Source organism: Dermacentor albipictus, chromosome 1, assembly GCF_038994185.2.
Source record: "Dermacentor albipictus isolate Rhodes 1998 colony chromosome 1, USDA_Dalb.pri_finalv2, whole genome shotgun sequence".
Lineage (NCBI taxonomy): Eukaryota > Metazoa > Arthropoda > Arachnida > Ixodida > Ixodidae > Dermacentor > Dermacentor albipictus.
The window spans coordinates 211,742,504-211,761,024 of NC_091821.1; the positions used below are offsets into that span (position 1 = coordinate 211,742,504).

The window sequence follows — 18,521 nt, forward strand, 5'->3', positions numbered from 1 at the left end:
CACATGTCAGGCCAGTTAGCGTTCCGCGAGGAAGCATCTTAGGTCCCCTTCTTTTTAATTTCTACGTAAACGAATTAGTTAATGTTGATCCTAACACAAAATACGTTATCTATGCTGATGACACTACCTCGCCATTTAAATAAAACGACGCACATAACCTTGTAACGCCAGCCACAAGTTGTTCCAAGTCCACGACTGGTACATTGAAAACGGCCTTAGGATTAACGCAAATGAAACAAAAGCAGTGCTGTTTCAAACTGAAAATAAGAAGAATACGTTAGAAACAGATCTACTATTTAGGAGGCTCAAGAATAGAAATTGTAAAAAAAACAATCAAAACGTTAAGCTTTTTTTTTTTATGAACATAAGTTGTGTACCGCACAATACTTCTTCGCCGGAAAACTTTTAAATGTCGTGTGCGCAGTGTACTGCCTTTGATGCCTTCGACAGAATATTACCCATTCACAATGCCTTATTTTTTCTATCGCTTAAATTACTGCCGCCTTGTTTGCGGCACGGCATCGAAATCCAATATACACTGTGTCTCTATCCTGCAGGAAAAAAGAAAGAACGCTTAATATACAGGGTTTTTTTTTTGGCTTCACCAAATATTCAACATATGCTGTGGCAGATAGCACAATTCTAACCATCGATTTAAATTACTCGGTCAGGCGGCCAAAACTTCTACGACAAATTAGAATACCTAATTGAATAATTAACATAATTCCGCCAATTGATTTTTAACTTAATGGCATTACGGCGCATATTTTAATCTAAGAAGTGTCGCTAGTGAGTTCCCAAGGCGATATGTATCCACTTGGAACGAATTCTCAGGTCTACCCCACTTTCGAGATATTAATTTTCAAAGTGTCCAATGAAATACATTGGCGATCCAGTTACTTTTGAGCTTCAATGCACAAAACAGTGTTTTCTTTAAAAAAAGAAAAAAGGTAACTTGAACGCAAATGCATTTCGTCGGACACATTGAAAATTAATATCTCGAAAGTGGGGCAGGCCTGAGAATTCGCTCCAACCTTCGTTCCAACAATTCGTTCCGTGCGAACTCACTAGCTACAACTCTTACATTAAGATATGTGCCGTAAAATTATTAATTAAAAGTCAATTGGCGTAGGTATACGTTAATTATTTAATTAAGCATTTTGATTTCTCGCAGAAGTTGTGGCCACCTCATCGAGTAATTTTAGATCATGGTTTAGAATTGCGCTATCTGCCATAGGCAATCTTGAAAAAAACTTGGTGCAGCTAAAAAAAGGAAAACCCTGTATAAAAAGCCATACGCCACTCTAACTTGGCCACTGTTTAAAGCACGTATCCAACTTAGATTTCAAAATTTGTTTCAACACCATTTGGCACTAACATATCGCATGCAATTCAATCCCGTGGTAAACAATACTCGTAGAATAGCCGACCTACACAGACACGCTGCAGCTTACGACACGAGATCACCTGAACAATGGAAAGTTAACTCCGCATTCAAGAACTAATTACGATCACCAAATGCTTCGACATACGCTTCAGACTTTATTTACTAACCTTGCCTTACAAAATATAGATCTACTGTTCTTAGTGTGCCTACAAAACTGCTTCCAGTGATAATAATTTGTTTTGGTTTTTCCTACTGCCTTTATGCATGCACATTCAGGTGTATGAACGCTCGCCCAGTTTGTGCTGTACTCTCATTATTGCATCCGTGTTATATTTTTTTGCAGCCTGTTGTACTATAAAACATCTATAACTAATTAATGCTGATCCTGTACAAATGTTTGCGATAATTCCTAGGGTACACTGATTGCATGTTTTCTTTTTAATCAAACGCACTACTTTCTGATCTGTGTACATACGTGTTTGTAAACTGATGTCTATTTCTTTATCTTTTTCTTCAAGAGTGCGCCCGCTGTCTTCGGTTGCCTCAGATGGGATTTTGGGACAGTCAAGTTCCCCGCGAGAAACTTTTGTCCAGATTCCCACCATAGAATTTCCTTGAACTTCATGAGAGATAAAGGCATTCATTCATATGTAGAGCAGAAGGCAAGCTCGATGCCATTATTTGAATAAAGACGTTTACATCCCCATCCTGCACGTTCCTTTCAAGACAGGCTTTAATTCTACCAAGTGCAGTTTAAAATAAATTTATGCCCCTGATAGTCTTCGAACGACGCACTGCCGAGAACCACATACAGCGCAATTATAGCGTGACTTGGGTAACTTCCCACAACGAGCCTAATTACTCATACGTAACCATTCGCATGCCCAAGATGCCATCTAAATTTAGTTTCACTAGATTTAATCGTTCTCTCAATACTCGCCGACATTTGGTGCAGACCTTTGGAGCTGATATCTCCATCGCATCCAGTCGCAATAAAATATTTCGCTGTAAACAGCTGCGCAACTTGTGACGAGTAATATTCAGGGGGCGAGCTGCGTGATTCTGAGCTGGCGCCGCAGGCGCGTCGTCTCTCCGGGCGTTCCGTCCGCACTGGTGGCCAACGGACGACCGCTGGCCCGAATCTTTCGGCCTCAATTGCGCGTATTTCCAGCGCTGCTATCGCCGCCCATTAAGGGAAGCACTCTCCCGCTGAGCCCCTAATGGAACACCAGGGACTCTCTGGAGACAAAAGCTGAGATGTGTTAATGCAGGCACGCTGGACGCGAAGTGGCCGAAGCGTGTCGGTTGCGAGCGAACAAAATAAGCGACTCTCTGTTCCAAGTGACGCAGTGATGCTGGCTTACGGGCTGGCACTCGCCAGCAACACAGGGGAAGAAATGAAACACAAACTGGACAAATGCGTTCCTTGTCACTACCAGCACGCCACCATGAGCACTGTGGTAGAACAATGCGTCGTTAAATGACGCTCCTTGAATGCAGCGCGAAATTTCTCACCTCCACCGCGCTCTCATGGTACTCCAGGGACGTTCAATGAGAAGGTTACTCACACTTTTAATTGGAATATTTTTTTTTTGCCGAAAGTGTAGGCATGTTATTTGTCCACCGCGAGAACAGCCTCCTCCCCCCCCCCCCCCACGCCCCTTGTCCCCCTCCCCAAGGCGTTTCGCCTTTCTGCAAGTTATGAACAGTGTCTTTGCCCCATCGGTGCTATACCATAATGTCGTTTGCAAATGTCGAGGGTGCGAAGCGTTAAAGGGCTGCTTCCAACAGACGGATGCGTTCGTCGCATGCAGGCGCGACGGAGCGGGTGGCCTGCCGGACCCGATGTCGACCGCACCCAACGGCTCGGTGGCCAGCTGGACGCGCGACGAGGACCCCGGCTCGGGCCAGAACGCGGCCGTGCGGCTCACGCTGCTCTCGTGCGTGTCGGCGGCGGGCTCGCTGGGCGGCGTGTTCGTCATCAGCGCGGTGATCGTGATGGAGCCCCTGCGCACCCGCGGCAACGCCTTCCTCGTGTCGTCGGCGCTGGCGCACCTGCTGGTGTCGGCGCTACTGCTGCCGTCCACGTGTGTGGCCATTCTGGCGGGCGTGACGCGCGACCCGGGCCTGTGCCACTTCCAGTGGGCCCTGCTCGTCGTGTGCCTGGTGGCCAGCCTGCTCTCGTTCGCCTGCCTGGCTGCCAGCCAGGGGCTGGCGCTGCGCTGCTCGCGCGGCGCCGTGCTCGCCGCGGCGCTCGCCAGCTGGGCCGTGGCCGCCACCGTGGCGCTGGGCCAGCGCGGCCTCGGACTGGGACCGACGTTCTGCGGCGGCACGCCGATGGCCAGCAACGTGCCGCTGCAGGCGACCGTGGCGGCGCTCTGCATCTTGGTGCCCGTGCTGCTCACCGTGCTAGGCTTCGGCGTGGCGCTGGCCCGCGCGCGGCGCCACGAGCCCGACGGCGCGGCGCTCGAGCTGCTCAAGAGCCACGTGGCCGTGTACCTGCTCACGCTGGCTATGTGGGTGCCCGGCGTGGCGCTAGCCGCCGTGTCGCTCAGCCGCCAGGTCCCGCCGCACCTGGTCGACGTGGCGTGGTGGCTGGCGCTGTCGCACTCCTGCCTCTACAGCTACGTGTACGCCGCCACGCACCGGACGTTCCGTGTGGCCTTCAACAAGCTCTTCTTCTACTGTTGCTGCAAGAGCCACGTGACCTTCTCGAGGCCCTCGCGTGAGCAGCGCATCGGGCCGCAGGGCTCCGGCGTCGGCCTCCGGGTTCACATTATTCCCGCCATGAACATTTACTCGGCCAAAAAGGACTCTAGCCAGGCGGCCGTCAAGCACTGCGTCCAGGGAAAAGGGCTGCACTGCAGCTACGACCTCTAGCTGCGGGCCCTCCTCCCGCCCCTCACAGTGTGGTGCTACGGCGCTGACCGCCGCAGGTCTTTTCAAAGCGCTGCTTCTCGGATGTCGGGGCGCAAACGGGGACATTGTCTGTCTGTGCTATATAACTGTTTTCAGTATTCATATATTCGTGTCATCGGTCAGCGAGCGCCGCAGAAGCATCTGTCGTGTAAGCATATATCTAAAGGTCCAGACTTATGTGTCAGTGGCGAAGTGTACTTACGTTCTTCGCGAGTCTTCTTTCCATCCCCGTCCTATCGGATGTTGCGAAAATTCTGTGTTCCGCGAATCGAGTTATGTGTGCTTTTGTCCTTACATATTGAAACTGTAAAAGCGCACAAAGACGAGAACAAAGAGAGTGGACAGGACAAGGCGCAAGTAAACCAACTAGCCCAGTTATCCATTCTGTTTTGTCCGTAGATGCAGGAGAAGAAAACTCGAGGATGTGGTGGAAAGAATGAGGATGAATACGGGCGCGTAGACTTAATATTGTTTTCTAATGATCGCAATGCCCTAATTAGACAAAGACATCTCCAGCAACACTGTATATATTGTTGCTTGTACAGAAGACACACTGACTGTCAAAACAGAGTAAAATCAGCTGCCGCTTTCATGGCCAGCAGTTGAAAGCAGAACAGAGAAGTCTGAAATTTGAATAATGCATGAACCCAATCTAGTATTTGTGATGCAAGAAACTAGGAAAATAATGCTTGGACAACAAAGTATGCCATGTTGTCTTGTATTGCACTTACTAATGAAAAATATTGAAATATGATTACGCATACATTCCCACATAAAGCGTGAGCTCGCTTATATCTGCCATTGTCAGATTAAAAACATTGTTAATGCGTTCGTTAGTCCAGTTATGGGGAAGCGTTGTTGCTCCTTGAAGCATGGATATTTCCCCATGTACTGTTTGTGTAACTCTAGGGACACAACATTAAAGCGCCAGCATTGGTAACCTTTCTGAACTGCGACAAAGCATTTCAGACACGCTACAGTTGCGCCTTATAGAAGTCTGTTAATATCTGAACGAAAAATTTGCGACGAAGGAACAGAATCAAATATTTATGTATCTCGGTTTCGTAGATGGCTTTATTTTTTAAAATGAGCGAGTGACAGCAACCATGAAGAAGCATTGCCATGCTCAAGCTACACTATTTTTGTTCGGAGGGGCGCGTCGGAGCCCATACTCAGATTTCTGCTATTGAAAGAAATAAATTTTTGTAGTTGTTGCATACTATTGCCAAAGCAGGCGTCGGGCTTACTAATATTCTATAGTGCTTTCCGTGGCGACTACCAGACAAATGGCCTTCAGGTACAAATGGCTGAGGCTCGTAGATGTCTACCTTATTGCAAAATTTTGCAGTCTGTTGCATTTAAACAATTCACGACACTTAAAAGCATTGCCCAAGAGCCGCGATACGGGCTCTATTTTTGAACAAAGCGTTCCCCCTTTCCCGTGGCCGTAACACAGTATTGTTGCGTAGGAGTACGTGCAACAAGCTTCGACTGAAATGTCCGCCGACATCGAAGCGGTCCCTTTGTTGACCACGATAGGTTATCGATGAGAAGCCTCAACCACAGTGCCAAACTATTTCACCAAATGAGTAGTGCTTAGGCTTAGAACAATGAACCTTAAAGAGCCCGAAATTTCAAAGTGAACACTGAAATAAAGAACTACAGTAAACTTCAAAACGTACCAAAAAAAAAAAAAGCCAATGAAGTGCCTGCTATCACTATATGACGGTTCGATAGATGGTTAAGCTAGCTTCCCATCGACACCACTCGATCACTTAGCCAACAGCTGGCGAATTCATTAGCTAAAAGTTTAAAAAAAAAAGCAGCGCTTAGACGAGCCTGAGGAGCAAAGGACACACACGCAAACAACAGCGCTGCTTTTGTTTTCCCCAAACGTTACGTGAAATGTTACACCTTCCGGCCCAAACTTGCGCCATTCTGTCGCGAGAACTTTGCTTTCAGAGTAGATATACCGGGAAGACGCAATTGCAGATTACTTTTGTTGCCAAAACCCTTTTCTCTTCTTAATATATTTCTGACAACAAGTGCATTCTTGCTACGAATCAGGGCATCGTTGTCGTTCCAAAGGAAATAAGCGAATTATTCTTCGCACGCTGAACGACGAGTGATTGGTTTATCGATTAAATTTGGAGATTACGTGTACACGATCCAATTCTTATCAACCGATTCTTCTGATAAGTCTGCGCTCCCGCGGTTTCATTTTCTTTTCATTTTCGCTTTCGATCAAGCACGCTACCGAACAGATATGGAACCGCACTCCAAAACTGCAACCAGTCAAATTTATCCCGAACCAAAAAGAAAGGAATACCAAATCTTTGAGGTTTATGCATTGAATTTTGATAATAAATCGGTGAGAACGAAAGTAACCGTTCTGTTTCTCTCCTACAAAAACGTCCAAGGAAATTGCGCACTCTGTCACTTTATGGTGAGGACCATTCTGGAAGGACGTCATAGTAGGCGTAAATAAGGAAGTTTTCGCGTTTATAGTTAGTACTGTGATTGACACAGGCGCGATAGCCGTTCTTGAAAATGGAATGCTTTTGGCATGATTCAACACGCGATGTCGTTTCGAGTCTCCAGGAAAGAATACCATTGCCGTCTATCGGGGACATTGCACGGGACTTGCTCGGAAGGCTTAAAGCCATCAGGACGTGTGAACATCGCATCGCTGTACATGCGGGGCACACTCCCTAATTTTTTTTAGCGCTGATTAAAATTAAGCCTCACAATTTTCGGTACCGCTGAGCTGCTTTAAGTGGTTCGCTGCCACGCTACTTAAGTAAGTTATTTTGCTTGGCAATATCTTAATTTACATCGCAAGAAATGAATCTCGCTGTAGTTCGTTTATCTTTTTAGAATGTATTTGTACGTCACAATTTCTTTTACTCATAAACTGTTATACATTGGGTGACCCCGAAAACAAAAGAGTATTCTTCTTTAAATGCTGCCAATAATTTCCACAAGGAAAGTCCTTTTAGGGATGTACTTACGCTCCGCAACAGGTACGAGATTAATGATGTGACGCTAATCAAGATAAATATTATCTAGTGATCTAACGCGATGCAGCGCAGTTGACATTGCTAGTTTAGTTTCTCGTTTCTTTTTTTTTCCCCTGTATCTCTTTTCAACAGCAATCGTGCAACCGAATCCAAAAGAAGGCAGCAACCATCGGCCACAGAGCGGAGAAAAGCCGCACAAAGCATACTTACGTCCATGAGCTGCAAGCATCTGTGCACTTGTAACGAATTATTCAAATTTTGAAACGCAATTAAGACAATGTGGTTCTAGGCACGCATGGCGTACGTCAATTTGTGAGTTGTATGCTTCACTTAACGGTCGTCGATGCCCCCACTGCACGTTTGATCGGGCATTTTGCAAGGATACCTAGTATATTGGCTTAACGCGCGCTACGGGTACATCCCCGCGCGCGCATGAAGTTCCTCTAGAGCCTTCGCCATGCATATCAAACCGAAAGTGCTTCGCGCACGCGTTGTACGTCGCAAGCGACTTTGCTTGTCCTAATAATCCTGACAGGCGAGTTCCAACGGCAGCCAAAGTCTGGCACACGTGCTTGAAAGCGCCGAACAGCTCACCGAAAAACAGTGTCACTGTTCGGCCACGATGCCTGCAGCCGTTTGCTTGTGTGTCTCTATAGGGGTGTGCGGTATACCTATAGCGCGTGCTTTTCGGTTACCTAAGTTGTCATTTACGGATTGACAGCATGGAGTAAAAGACTAAATGCCCAAGTTGTGTTTGCATATCTGTAAAATTAATTCCTTTGTACCCGCGCAGTGTTCAGAGATGGCGTCGTCCGGAAGGTCGCAGGTAAAATTATAGCAGCTTCGTTAACGGTTCAGAGTTTGTTTCTACACGCTTCTAAGCTTCAGGACCATGAACAGATGGATTTTAATTCACGGCAAGATGATAGTTTAAAAAACGAACTAAATAAAAGGCATAATCTGCGACAAGAACGCTTCTACGTTACTGATTCTTCGAAATCGAAACGTAAGAATTAGATGCCGATTTCATATTCATGATTACATATAGGTATGTTGTACGTTACAATGCAGAAATGTTTTCCGACCTGGTGGATCTGGAGGATTTGGTGTCTAGCGCTTCCTGACAAGTTGCGGGCAACACTGTGCTCCAAACCTTTTTAGCAGGCATACAAGAGATGCGGCGTATTGGCTTGCTGTTCGCTTTGTCTGTCCTCGCGGTAATTCCGCGAAAAACCATATACGGCGGACATAACATTCATTCGAAAGCATATATATATACAGGGTGTCTCAACTGTTATGCGGCAAGATTTTAAAACATTCAAATGCCACGTAGCTGGACAGTGCCAAATGTTGTCTACCGTCGTCTGGAGATACCCAGATTATTTCTTTTGCATTCCGCCGAATTACATAATTAGCGTTAATTAATCAATCAACTTCTCAAATATTATAATTAGGTGGAGAGTATCAATGCGAAAATTGCAGAGCAACCCGAAAAACTCTCGATACAGCTTTCTGTTGCTCACTACGTGCAACATAAGAGTGTTTTTCCGAGCGTGAAAGAAGACCGCGAATACACGCGAAGTGCCTCGAGCGGCCAGTCTCGCGGTTCTAATCTAATTATAGTATTTGAAAAGTTGATTAATTAGTTAACGCTAATTATGTAATTAGGCGCGAAATGCAAAAGAAACAGCGACGGCAAACAAAATTTGGCTCTATCCAGCTACGTGGCATCTGAATATTTTTAAATATTGGTGCGTGATCGTTGAGACACCCTGTATATGCGCGTATTATGTCGTGTTAAAGATTCCGTGTAGTTTGCAGCAACGTCAGTGTGCACAAGGAAGGAGATTTGTGTAAACCCCAAGAACTGTGCGTTCTTCTACGCAGATGCGCTGTGCAAGAACGGTTGCTGTGAAAACGCTTTTTCCTAGCGTTATACATATCGCGTAATTAAATATAGTGCAACACGTTGTTGCTGAAGTTTGTATGTTTATGCTGAGGACGGTCATTTAGCAGTAGCTTCCCTCCCTCCCCCTTTTATTTCCCCTTATCTGCACTGTGGTTCTTCCATTGACACCTACGTACAAGTTTGGTGCACTGAGTAATTCATTTATATTTTTTTTTCCTTTTTGGAGAGGCAGGATAGTCGCAAACGTTGGTGGACCGAACTCGGAATGGCTGCTTTCGTTTTTTGATTCGGCCGGACCCTCGGTCCGAGCATATAGTTCACCTTAATGACGACTCAAACATCCGCGTATTGTGCACTTCCGATTCAGGAGAAAATCACGGTTCAGTTAAACCTGTCGGTTCTTCGCCAGTTCGGTCCTCTTAGCACGACGAGCTTACACAAAAGGCGCGTGAGCAGGAGCCCAATGTGTGGCAGGGGCCGCTTCTCGCCGGGCTTGCCACCGCCGCTGGGTCGCGAGACCGTTTCGTCTCACGCTCGCAAGCACCGAGAGACCGTCCTTGAGACTCGCACGCGTCGCCACTGGACAAGAAGCGAGGCCCCAGTACATCTTGCCATTTGGTCCAGGCATCAGCTACGTCACACGCACGCACGCTCCAGGGGAACGGGGAGGGGGGCGGAGCCGCTAATGCGCTTCGCACACAAACTTACGCGCACATGCACGAGTTGAAGCCTCATCACACACTATCCAAGCTTAGTGTCACACACACACACATACACACATACACCGTACACAGACACACAAACGCCGTGATTTATCGCCGTCCACCAGTGCGCCTTTCGAAGAAACAGGGCAGGAAAGCTCACATAGGTTGTGGATTACTTGCTTTCCTAAGTATGGGCAGCGTTCTAAACGAAAGCAATGCGCGTTTTTACAGCGCCCCGGTTAGAAGATTTACGATTCCTTCCACCATGGCTAGCGTTTAGAAAGCGCGTAGGGAATAGATTTAGCCTTCGCTTTATTCGTGTGGTTGAGTCGACGGGCACGGCGTTGTAAAGTGTTGCTGCAGCTGCCGCAACCATTAAAGTATTAATCTGTGCTTTAATATCCCGCGTAGGTTCGCTGCTAATGTGGCAAAGAAAACGAAAAGCATCTCTGCGCGCACACGCTCTTTTATTTTTCCTTGTTATATATTTTTTACTCGGCGCACGCACCCTACACGACACATTACTTGATCAAGTGCACGATAAACATTCACTGAAAGTTCTTGACACAATTTCACGCAGATCGATCGCGCAGGTAACTCTGCGGTGTTCAAACGCCATATAACTTTTGCCACACAAAACAGATAATACACAGTATTACCATATGTCGAATAAGAAAATACAACACCTTCGCCAAGGCTTTCCGAAGTATTACTGCGTCGATGATACTGCATTAGCCGTGTGATGTATCCACAAACCTATCTTAGAGACCATAGATTAACCCTACGTCTAATCGAAGACGAGGATGAAGGCACTGCAGGGGATTTTATTTTTTTGGTAGTATATTTTGCGCAGCCAATTAACGTGCTTGTAAAGCGCACTGAAGGAATAAAACCTGACATTAAAATGGCCGACATTTCAGTCTGCATATGTGAACCCTTTACATTTGGCGTGAAAATATAAACTAGCATGAAACAAATGGGCCAATTCAAGAGGGGGGAGAATAAGGAGAAACACTATGACGACCTCTTGTGTGCTAGGTTGTTTTACGCCGTTATCAGCAGACTACTTGGAGTAGTAATGTATGCGGTGAATAGTTTTTCCAAGACAAGTAGTGAACGGTGAAAGGCATCCTTCTGCAGAAAGGAAGATAAAAAAAAAACATGTTCGGTGGCTCCCTAGGCTTATCGCAGTGGTATAAATTGAAATGAGCGGTTAAAGAACTTACTATAGACGTTGTAGCATTGCCGAAGTACGACATTCGCGGAGTTCCCATTTACCCACCCCAGCGAATGTTCCCCAGCGCTCGGCAAAGAGCGAAAGTTTTGCAGACTGCGAGTGAAACATTGTACAAACAGTGTCGCCAGTATGATGCCCAGAAACGGTTGTTGTTTGTATACTCTGTAGCATGTTGTCCATATTTTTTTGTCGACTTATACAAGTACGCGTGTGCTCATGTTTGTGGACGTTTCGCATATACATGCTGCTCTTACAGATTGCAATTTGTTCTGTACTGTATGTACCGCTTCGCTTCAATTGCCTTCTCCGTGGACTTCGGGTTGATTTCGTTGCGTGTATGTTCGTGCATATGTGTTCGTAGCAAGAAGGTCATGTACATCAGAGCATGCGGCAAGGTGTGTTATTGCGGGAAGGAAAAAAAAAAGTGCCGCCGGTGAACGCGAACGGTCTTTCACAAACGCATCGCTCTGCCCGTCCGGGCATGTGCCTGCATAGCTGGCCGCAAAATTCCGCGCAGGCTCGAACGACTCGCCCCCGACGCTTCGTTTCAGGCGCCTCGCCAGAGCCCCGTGCTTCCGACACCGCAGGGCGCCCTGGTTACGCGGCGCGAGCCCTGGACGTGGTGCCCAGGGGGGTCGCCAGGCTAGCAGGGACGGCGCAGGCACTTGCGAAACTAACTACGGCAGAGCGTGACCGCGTTTGCGCGTCCGCCACCGAAGATCGCAGCTTCCGCTCTCCTGTCATACCTTGCTAGCTTCGCGAGCTTTCACTGCGGAAATGTGAAAACACTTCTTTTGGTAACCGCGTCGCGAACACGGAACAGTGTCGTGGGTTCGGCCTGCCGTGGCTTGAGGCGCAGCCACCCTGCGGCGCAGGCAAAACGGGGCACGCCGTCACGCCTCCCGGCAGCCGACATGGAGGTGCGGGCGCGAGTGTCCGATTGACTGCCACGAGCATCTGGGTGCCGGGAGTGGAAAGGATTGTCCTTGGGGAAAGAAAAAGCGAACGCGCGAAGCGGCTCCGGCAGAGACGTGCTGCTGTCAGCGCGCCCGCGCACCGTCTGTTGTACTCTATACTCTACCTACATGTGCATTTCACGTGGCCGACCGGACGGACTGCAGAGCGACAGGATATTTTTCAACAGGAGGTGGTGCCCACCCATTCGGCGGTCAACGTGCTTTTGTCAGTGTGTTGTTACATCGGTACGTTTTACAAGCCTTTTACGAAATTGTGCACTGCTTGTGTGTACATGATAATAAAAATGTTGCCAGTATCTTTGTAAAGGGTGTTGGTGTTGCTTCCTTGGTGAAAATAAAATTAACACTGGAAAGGATGGCAAGGCGAGAGCCTGCTATCCCAGACGAACCCCTTTTTTTTATCTGTAGTAAGTATGCCCTGCATCTCCGAGAACACTCCGCCCTGCACGCATTAATACAGACAAAATTTCGTAGTGCAGCTAGTGTCCTGTTCGAAGCTGCCTAATACGTGCAGGTGAGTCGTTGTCCCCTCGTAACCAGCTGAGTTTGGCATTCTGTGTATGAATTGAACCGTGCATGACTACGTGAGCATTGCATGGCTTCTCCGAATTCGTTGCCACTCATCAGGCTCACTCGGCGCTGAGCCCGATGATAATTGATAGCTTCGCAATAAGATGGTAGCAGCCCACAATCTCCAATGAAAGCGGACTTCCAAAACAATTGGCCTCCTGAATAAAATTATCCTATAACATCGAAACCGAGAACATCAATTTCGTGGAACAAAAAAAAAAAGTACTTCTTGCTGCTCATCCGGAGTTCAAGAGGAGAGACCATAACAGGGCCAAACTTGCACTCAGGTGTCGGGGCGTCAAGATAAGTGACGAACGAAAAAAAATTACAGCAGAAATATAATGAAACATTCTTCTTATATGGTGTTACTGCACCATGTAATGTGTTGTTGCCACGTTTCACTGGTATTCGATGTACAGCGGGTGCAGGATGTTCCGTCAGCCACGAGCTCCGCTATTCACCTTTCACTTGCCCCTGACAACCCCCTCTTGTCAGGATTGGGGGCTCAATCCCATCACTCGTGATCCGTTGTCAAGATTGGAGTCGGGCATGAATTAGAAGGTAGCTGGCCCATGCCGTCGTCCAACTTATCCACGCTGAGGACGTTGATGAAGGGAAGGATTGCTTCTCATAGAGAACGAGGAATATGGGTTTATTTACAGTATTTATATCAGTCTAACATGACTGTTTGAGAAAGTACATCAGTATATCATGACTGCTTGAGAGAGAGTGTCCTGAGCAGCCGCACAACAGTGGTTTTTAAACACTCGGTCCTCTCCCGATACAAAGTGACGCGAACGTTCGTTTCGTCATCGCAAACTAGCCGCCTCCCCGCAGGACGGTCTACCAACACAAATGCACACACGTTCGAATGTCCGGAGCCGACGTCAGAGGGGCCCCGTAGAACTCGGAGCCGTTCCGGGTAGCGCGTTGGGGAGTTTTGGAACAATAGTTGGCCCGCCGAGCTCATTCCGTCACAAAGTAGATTTAGTCACGCTGTGGCTAAAGTTGGCGGCGACGCTCCCGGAATGTTGCCGCCATAGTCGTAACTGGGTGGCAATCTTGCACTGCAGCTGGCCGTTCTTAATACTCTGTATAAGGCGGGAAAGTAATAGGCTAATAGCAGGCCCACTATAAAGGTCACAGCTTAGAAATCAAGTCATAGTACAGAAATCGGTTAAATACTTAATCGCCGATAGTGCAGTTTATAGAGTAATTGGCACGTTAACCGAGTAATTTTAGAGCCCTACAGGAGCAACTCTGTATTAAAGCTTGCTGCTGGGCGTGGCGCCTGTGAAAAGCCGTTTTGGAATCACGTGAAACCCACATACACCTGCCATGCGAACGCTGTCTATGTAGCGTTTGTCTATGCCCCGTCTACGCCGCATTGCGTGGAGACAAATAATGACCTTATTTCATCGCAATGTCTTGACTGCTGCCTACCAATGTTTTTCCCTTGCTGATACCAAAGTTATTATTATTATTATTATTATTATTATTATTATTATTATTATTATTCCTACCTCAAGGATCCCGGAGGGGCATTACATGAGGAGTGGGCGAAAGAAAAAGAAGGCACCGGTTCCCAGTTAACATGTTAAGTAATGACTCCCAGTGGCTGTTTTTAAAATCTGGGTAATGTTAGCGGGGACACCCTGTGTAGGGTGTAAATGTAGGTTGTGTAAACATTACCTCGGTGAAAAGACATCACAAAGGTCTTGTTAATATTGATAGACATTAGCCAGTTGGCACATCAGTTCTGTATTATGATAAGATTCCCCTGCAAAACGGAAGAGTGAGAGGGGTTAGTTACGGGGTGGTATAGAACACAGTAGAGGAGGGGGAATAGCACGGTACATTGGGGAACGCCAGAGTGTACACGAGAGACGGAAGGCCTGCAAGAGTTAGCACCAATAAACTGCCGGCGACCAGGTAGAAACTCACGAATCCAGTTGAACACAGACAGATCTAGTTAGGGCATGATAGCTTGAGTAATGACCGGCGGTGATGAACTTTTCAAAAGGCCTTTTCGAAATCAAGAAACAGAGCATCAACGGGAATACTATGATCAAGATACGAGTGAATTTCATGAAGGAAGACAGGAGTTGGGTTTCAGAAGAGTGACCGGGACGAAATCGAAGCTGATTGGGGTGAACAAAGTTGTTAGAGGACAGGAAACGCGCTACTTCAAAATATAATATATGCTCCATTATTCTTCAGCACACACAGGTGACGATTATGGGTCCATTATTGTTTATTGAAGACCGGTTACGTTTCTTGAATACAGTACCGACCTTCTCAATCCGTCAGTGTGCTGGAACTGCTCCTGTATTGAATGATTACTGAAATATAAGTGATAAAATAAAACTTGCTACTTGTTTGGTGTTCTTGAGTACTTTAGCGTTCATACTGTCAGTTTCAGCTGATTAGAATTTTTTTTTAGTTTATCAGTGATGTCAGCAATACCAAATGGACTATATGTGATACGGCTCATGAGGGGATACGCAGATGATGGGAATGAAAGAAGGTTCTAAGAGGATTCGCGGGTGAAGACAGATCAAAACGTAGTATTTGGAATATTAGCAATTTCGTCTTTAGGTATAGTGCAGCCATTACTATTATATAATAGAGTTGGAGTGGATTGTTATACCGAGGCAACGCTCGCATCGGTCAAGGCTTAGCTTCTCGCTGTCCTGCCAAGGTTCCTCCTGAGTGTCGTTTACGCCAACAAACATAAGAATATTGCTACATGATCTATTTTCGGCATCATCCATCCGAGCAGACAGGGACGAAGCTTGAGTTCTACATTCAGTAGAAGCCAACTGAAAGTTTTTCCCATCATACATTATAGTGCGATCGGTTGGTACTCTGATTAAATTTTGCTAATCTTGTATTAAAATCATTGAATGATTTTTCATGATCAGAAAGTGTTAGTCGGATTGATTTCAGTTCTTCAAGTATCGTCGTCTGCAAAATTGTAAATCTTTCATGCACTGATGAGTGCGCGAGAAGCAGCTTCAGAAAGAGGGCCAGTATTGGCCTCGATATCACCGGCTAATAATAATAACTTCAACATTATACAGCTACATTCGTAAAACACTTTGCCACGCAACATGGGCTTGGCAGCAGAACAAGCGCATGATGACTCGTTTTTTAGCAAACAGACAGTGATAGTTGGTTACCTGCATATCAAAGACGAGAGGCCACTTAGGTTGAACCATCGCTCTCGTGCCGCCAAGCCGATTACACGGTGAGCCGCGATGCAGGGGCATCTTATACTGGTTTCTTAACGCCAGTGGTGATGTCACAGTTCTTGCGTTATGACGTTGCGAAGACCAATGCGGGAGCAGATTCGGGGGTGGGTCGACAGCGCGCGGCGTATAGGACATAACGTGCATACGCCGCGCAAGAAAAAGGTAGAGCAGTTTTAATGACGCTGGATCAAAGGAGGCCTCGCTTTAGGGTCCGTCGCATCTGTAGGCGATTCTGGCAGCGCCATCGTCGCGTACATGCCACCGGAGGCAGCAAGTTCGCCGGTGCACAGCAACGATAAGCTCGCCATGCTGAAGATCTGCATAGCAAGGAGTTAAGTCGAGCCATCGCTGGCGGACAATGGACCGACACAGTGTAAAACTCAGCGCAACGTAATCATGAACATGCACCAACTAGCCTCTTTCATTACTTAAGGACACTAAGTCAGGTCACAGGAAGGCACATGAAGTGAAGGCGCAGAAAAGAACATAAAATCAGATCAAATCAGCTACGCAACAGGCGGTGCAAACTGTAATTGGCATTTGCCAAATATATTGCTGGCTCGTTCACTGTTGCACCTCCATATTTTCTCTATTTTTCCCCGCGCTTAGGGCTTACCAGGCAGAAAGGCAAGGTAATGCTGATCAGAAAGGAAAAGGTTGACAAGGAGGCGACTACACCATTTCTTCAAGCACCACATCCACCATCATCGAAAGAAAAGCGTGTGTGTGTGTATGTGCGTGTGCGTGCGTACACTGGGGTGTGGAGCACAGCAAAAATAAGGAGGACCACGAGGAGATATGAGCACCGAGAAGCAGCCGCCATTCATTCTGTTTGGCCACCTCGTCCTTCATTTTATCCTGCCCTCTCTCAAACCTTTATTTTTTTCTCTGATCCCAAAGAAGTTTAAGAACGGCATAAGTCACCGAAAAGAAGCAAAACTAGGGGACAAAAATGGAAAACGAAGTCCACTGCTTGGCCAACCTTGACCGCATGTACCGCCCTTCCCGTCAAGAAAAGGGAAAAGCTGATATGCCAAGCATGAGGCACGGAAACTTCTTCGACAGCCTTGTCGTGACCGGGACAACGCCTTCGTAGGCGCTGCCGTCATCACCATTCACGTCTCTATAGACGGCCAGTGTAAATGCATGCATGGCCGGTTGCCTATCCCATATTGCTTCCGATTTTTTGTTCTTTCTTTACATGAGGCCAGGTTTCAGAAAGATTCGTGTTCGCAGAGCACCCAATGAGCTTTGTATTCTCCCTTTTATACCTGCACAGATTATAGAGCTAATGTGAAAGTCTGAACAAGTACAAAATGCGTAGATTCAGTCTCTGAGATGACGAATATTTATTTACCAAAGACTGCCAACAAATTTACGTCTCAGATAATGAAAGTGGCCAACGAATTCCGAGCATGTGTTGAGAAAGCCGAATTTATATTTCAAGTTTCACTTGCATGCAGACGAACTGTTTTGGTGGTACGCAGCGGAGTGTTGCGAGAATCTGAAAAGCTTTATCTGTAGGGCTCCAGCCGGACGTATATGCCTGGCGAACGTCCCTGTCATTTCTTTTTTTCTTTTGAGCAGTGTCTATTCTCCAGGCGGCCGGGAGTACTTCTGAAACGAATTTCTCCTGGCACTCACCTCCTCTTGGCTCTCGGAAGGTTATGTTAAATCAGGTTAGGGCACACATGCAGGCTCTCCTGCACACCTGCAGGCAGTTTGTCCCGGGAGTTTGTCCCGTGATTTCCGAGCGCCAGGCTGTCCAGGCTGCCGGGAGAATACACGCTGGCCTTTTAATTCTCCACTACTCAGCGTGTGTTGAGTGGTGGCAAATAATCAACGATCCACGTGCCTACTCCAGGCAGTGCTTCTTAAATGGTACTTGAACCACGTGCAGTCAGAGGCGTGCGTCAGAAACGCCCTGGACCTTGCGTACAGCCCCAACACACTCGTCTAGAACGCGGGAATAATACGTGCGGAAGCGCGCGTTTGGCCCGTCTAGTCATGTCTGCTTGTCATGCTGCCTTCTGTACAGCGAAGACAGCTGGCCGCTACGGTGTACGATAGGTCAGGCGAAGCCATAGGCGCCAACTACGGGAAGGAAGAGGAGGGGGGGGGGGGGAGGTGTTCCCGGGCTCAAGCACCCGGCGATGACGAAGGCTACCATCCCAAACCTAAAGTGTCATTACCAGAGTTTTGTCACCCACATCCTTTGAGGTTTCTTTTGAGTCGCCTCCACCTTTTCACATAAAATTTTATTGTGGCTAATAACTTACTGCATCATTGTTGACGCGGACGTGCACGGATTTTAATTCATACTGTTGCTTTATTTCTGCCAATCCTGACAATAGGAGGAAAAGCGCATTAGAAGCACAAGCGGCAGCTGCCTTATACGCATTTTCTTACTTCAACATTGTTTTAAATGTCCACTGTAAACAATATGTACACACAGAATATATTTAAGTATATACATAGCAGAAAGCTTGTTATATTTTTTGAAAGAGAAGGAGGTAGCCGATTAACAATTATTTCTAACGATAT

At 46.9% G+C, this 18,521-nt stretch overlaps 2 protein-coding genes across 11 annotated transcripts in view; one reads left to right on the plus strand and one right to left on the minus strand.

Moving 5' to 3' along the window:
• LOC135915983 (melatonin receptor type 1B-like) overlaps nucleotides 1-12,459 on the plus strand; it is a 264,138-nt gene extending 251,679 nt beyond the window's left edge. For 8 of the 10 annotated variants that reach the window (XM_065449163.1, XM_065449165.1, XM_065449166.2 and 5 more), the window contains one exon: nucleotides 3,202-12,459. In XM_065449163.1, the coding sequence (XP_065305235.1) occupies nucleotides 3,202-4,267 (1,066 nt within the window). In that variant the 3' untranslated portion in view covers nucleotides 4,268-12,459. Of the gene's footprint in view, nucleotides 1-3,178 lie in introns of all 10 variants that reach the window. The other 2 variants (XM_070530820.1, XM_065449170.2) reach the window with 1 other exon arrangement.
• Nucleotides 12,460-15,949: 3,490 nt separating this feature from the next.
• LOC135915987 (uncharacterized) overlaps nucleotides 15,950-18,521 on the minus strand; it is a 118,590-nt gene continuing 116,018 nt past the window's right edge. The window contains exon 6 of the mRNA XM_065449174.1: nucleotides 15,950-16,294. Coding sequence (XP_065305246.1) covers nucleotides 16,182-16,294 — 113 coding nt within the window. The 3' untranslated portion in view covers nucleotides 15,950-16,181. The remainder of the gene's footprint in view (nucleotides 16,295-18,521) is intronic.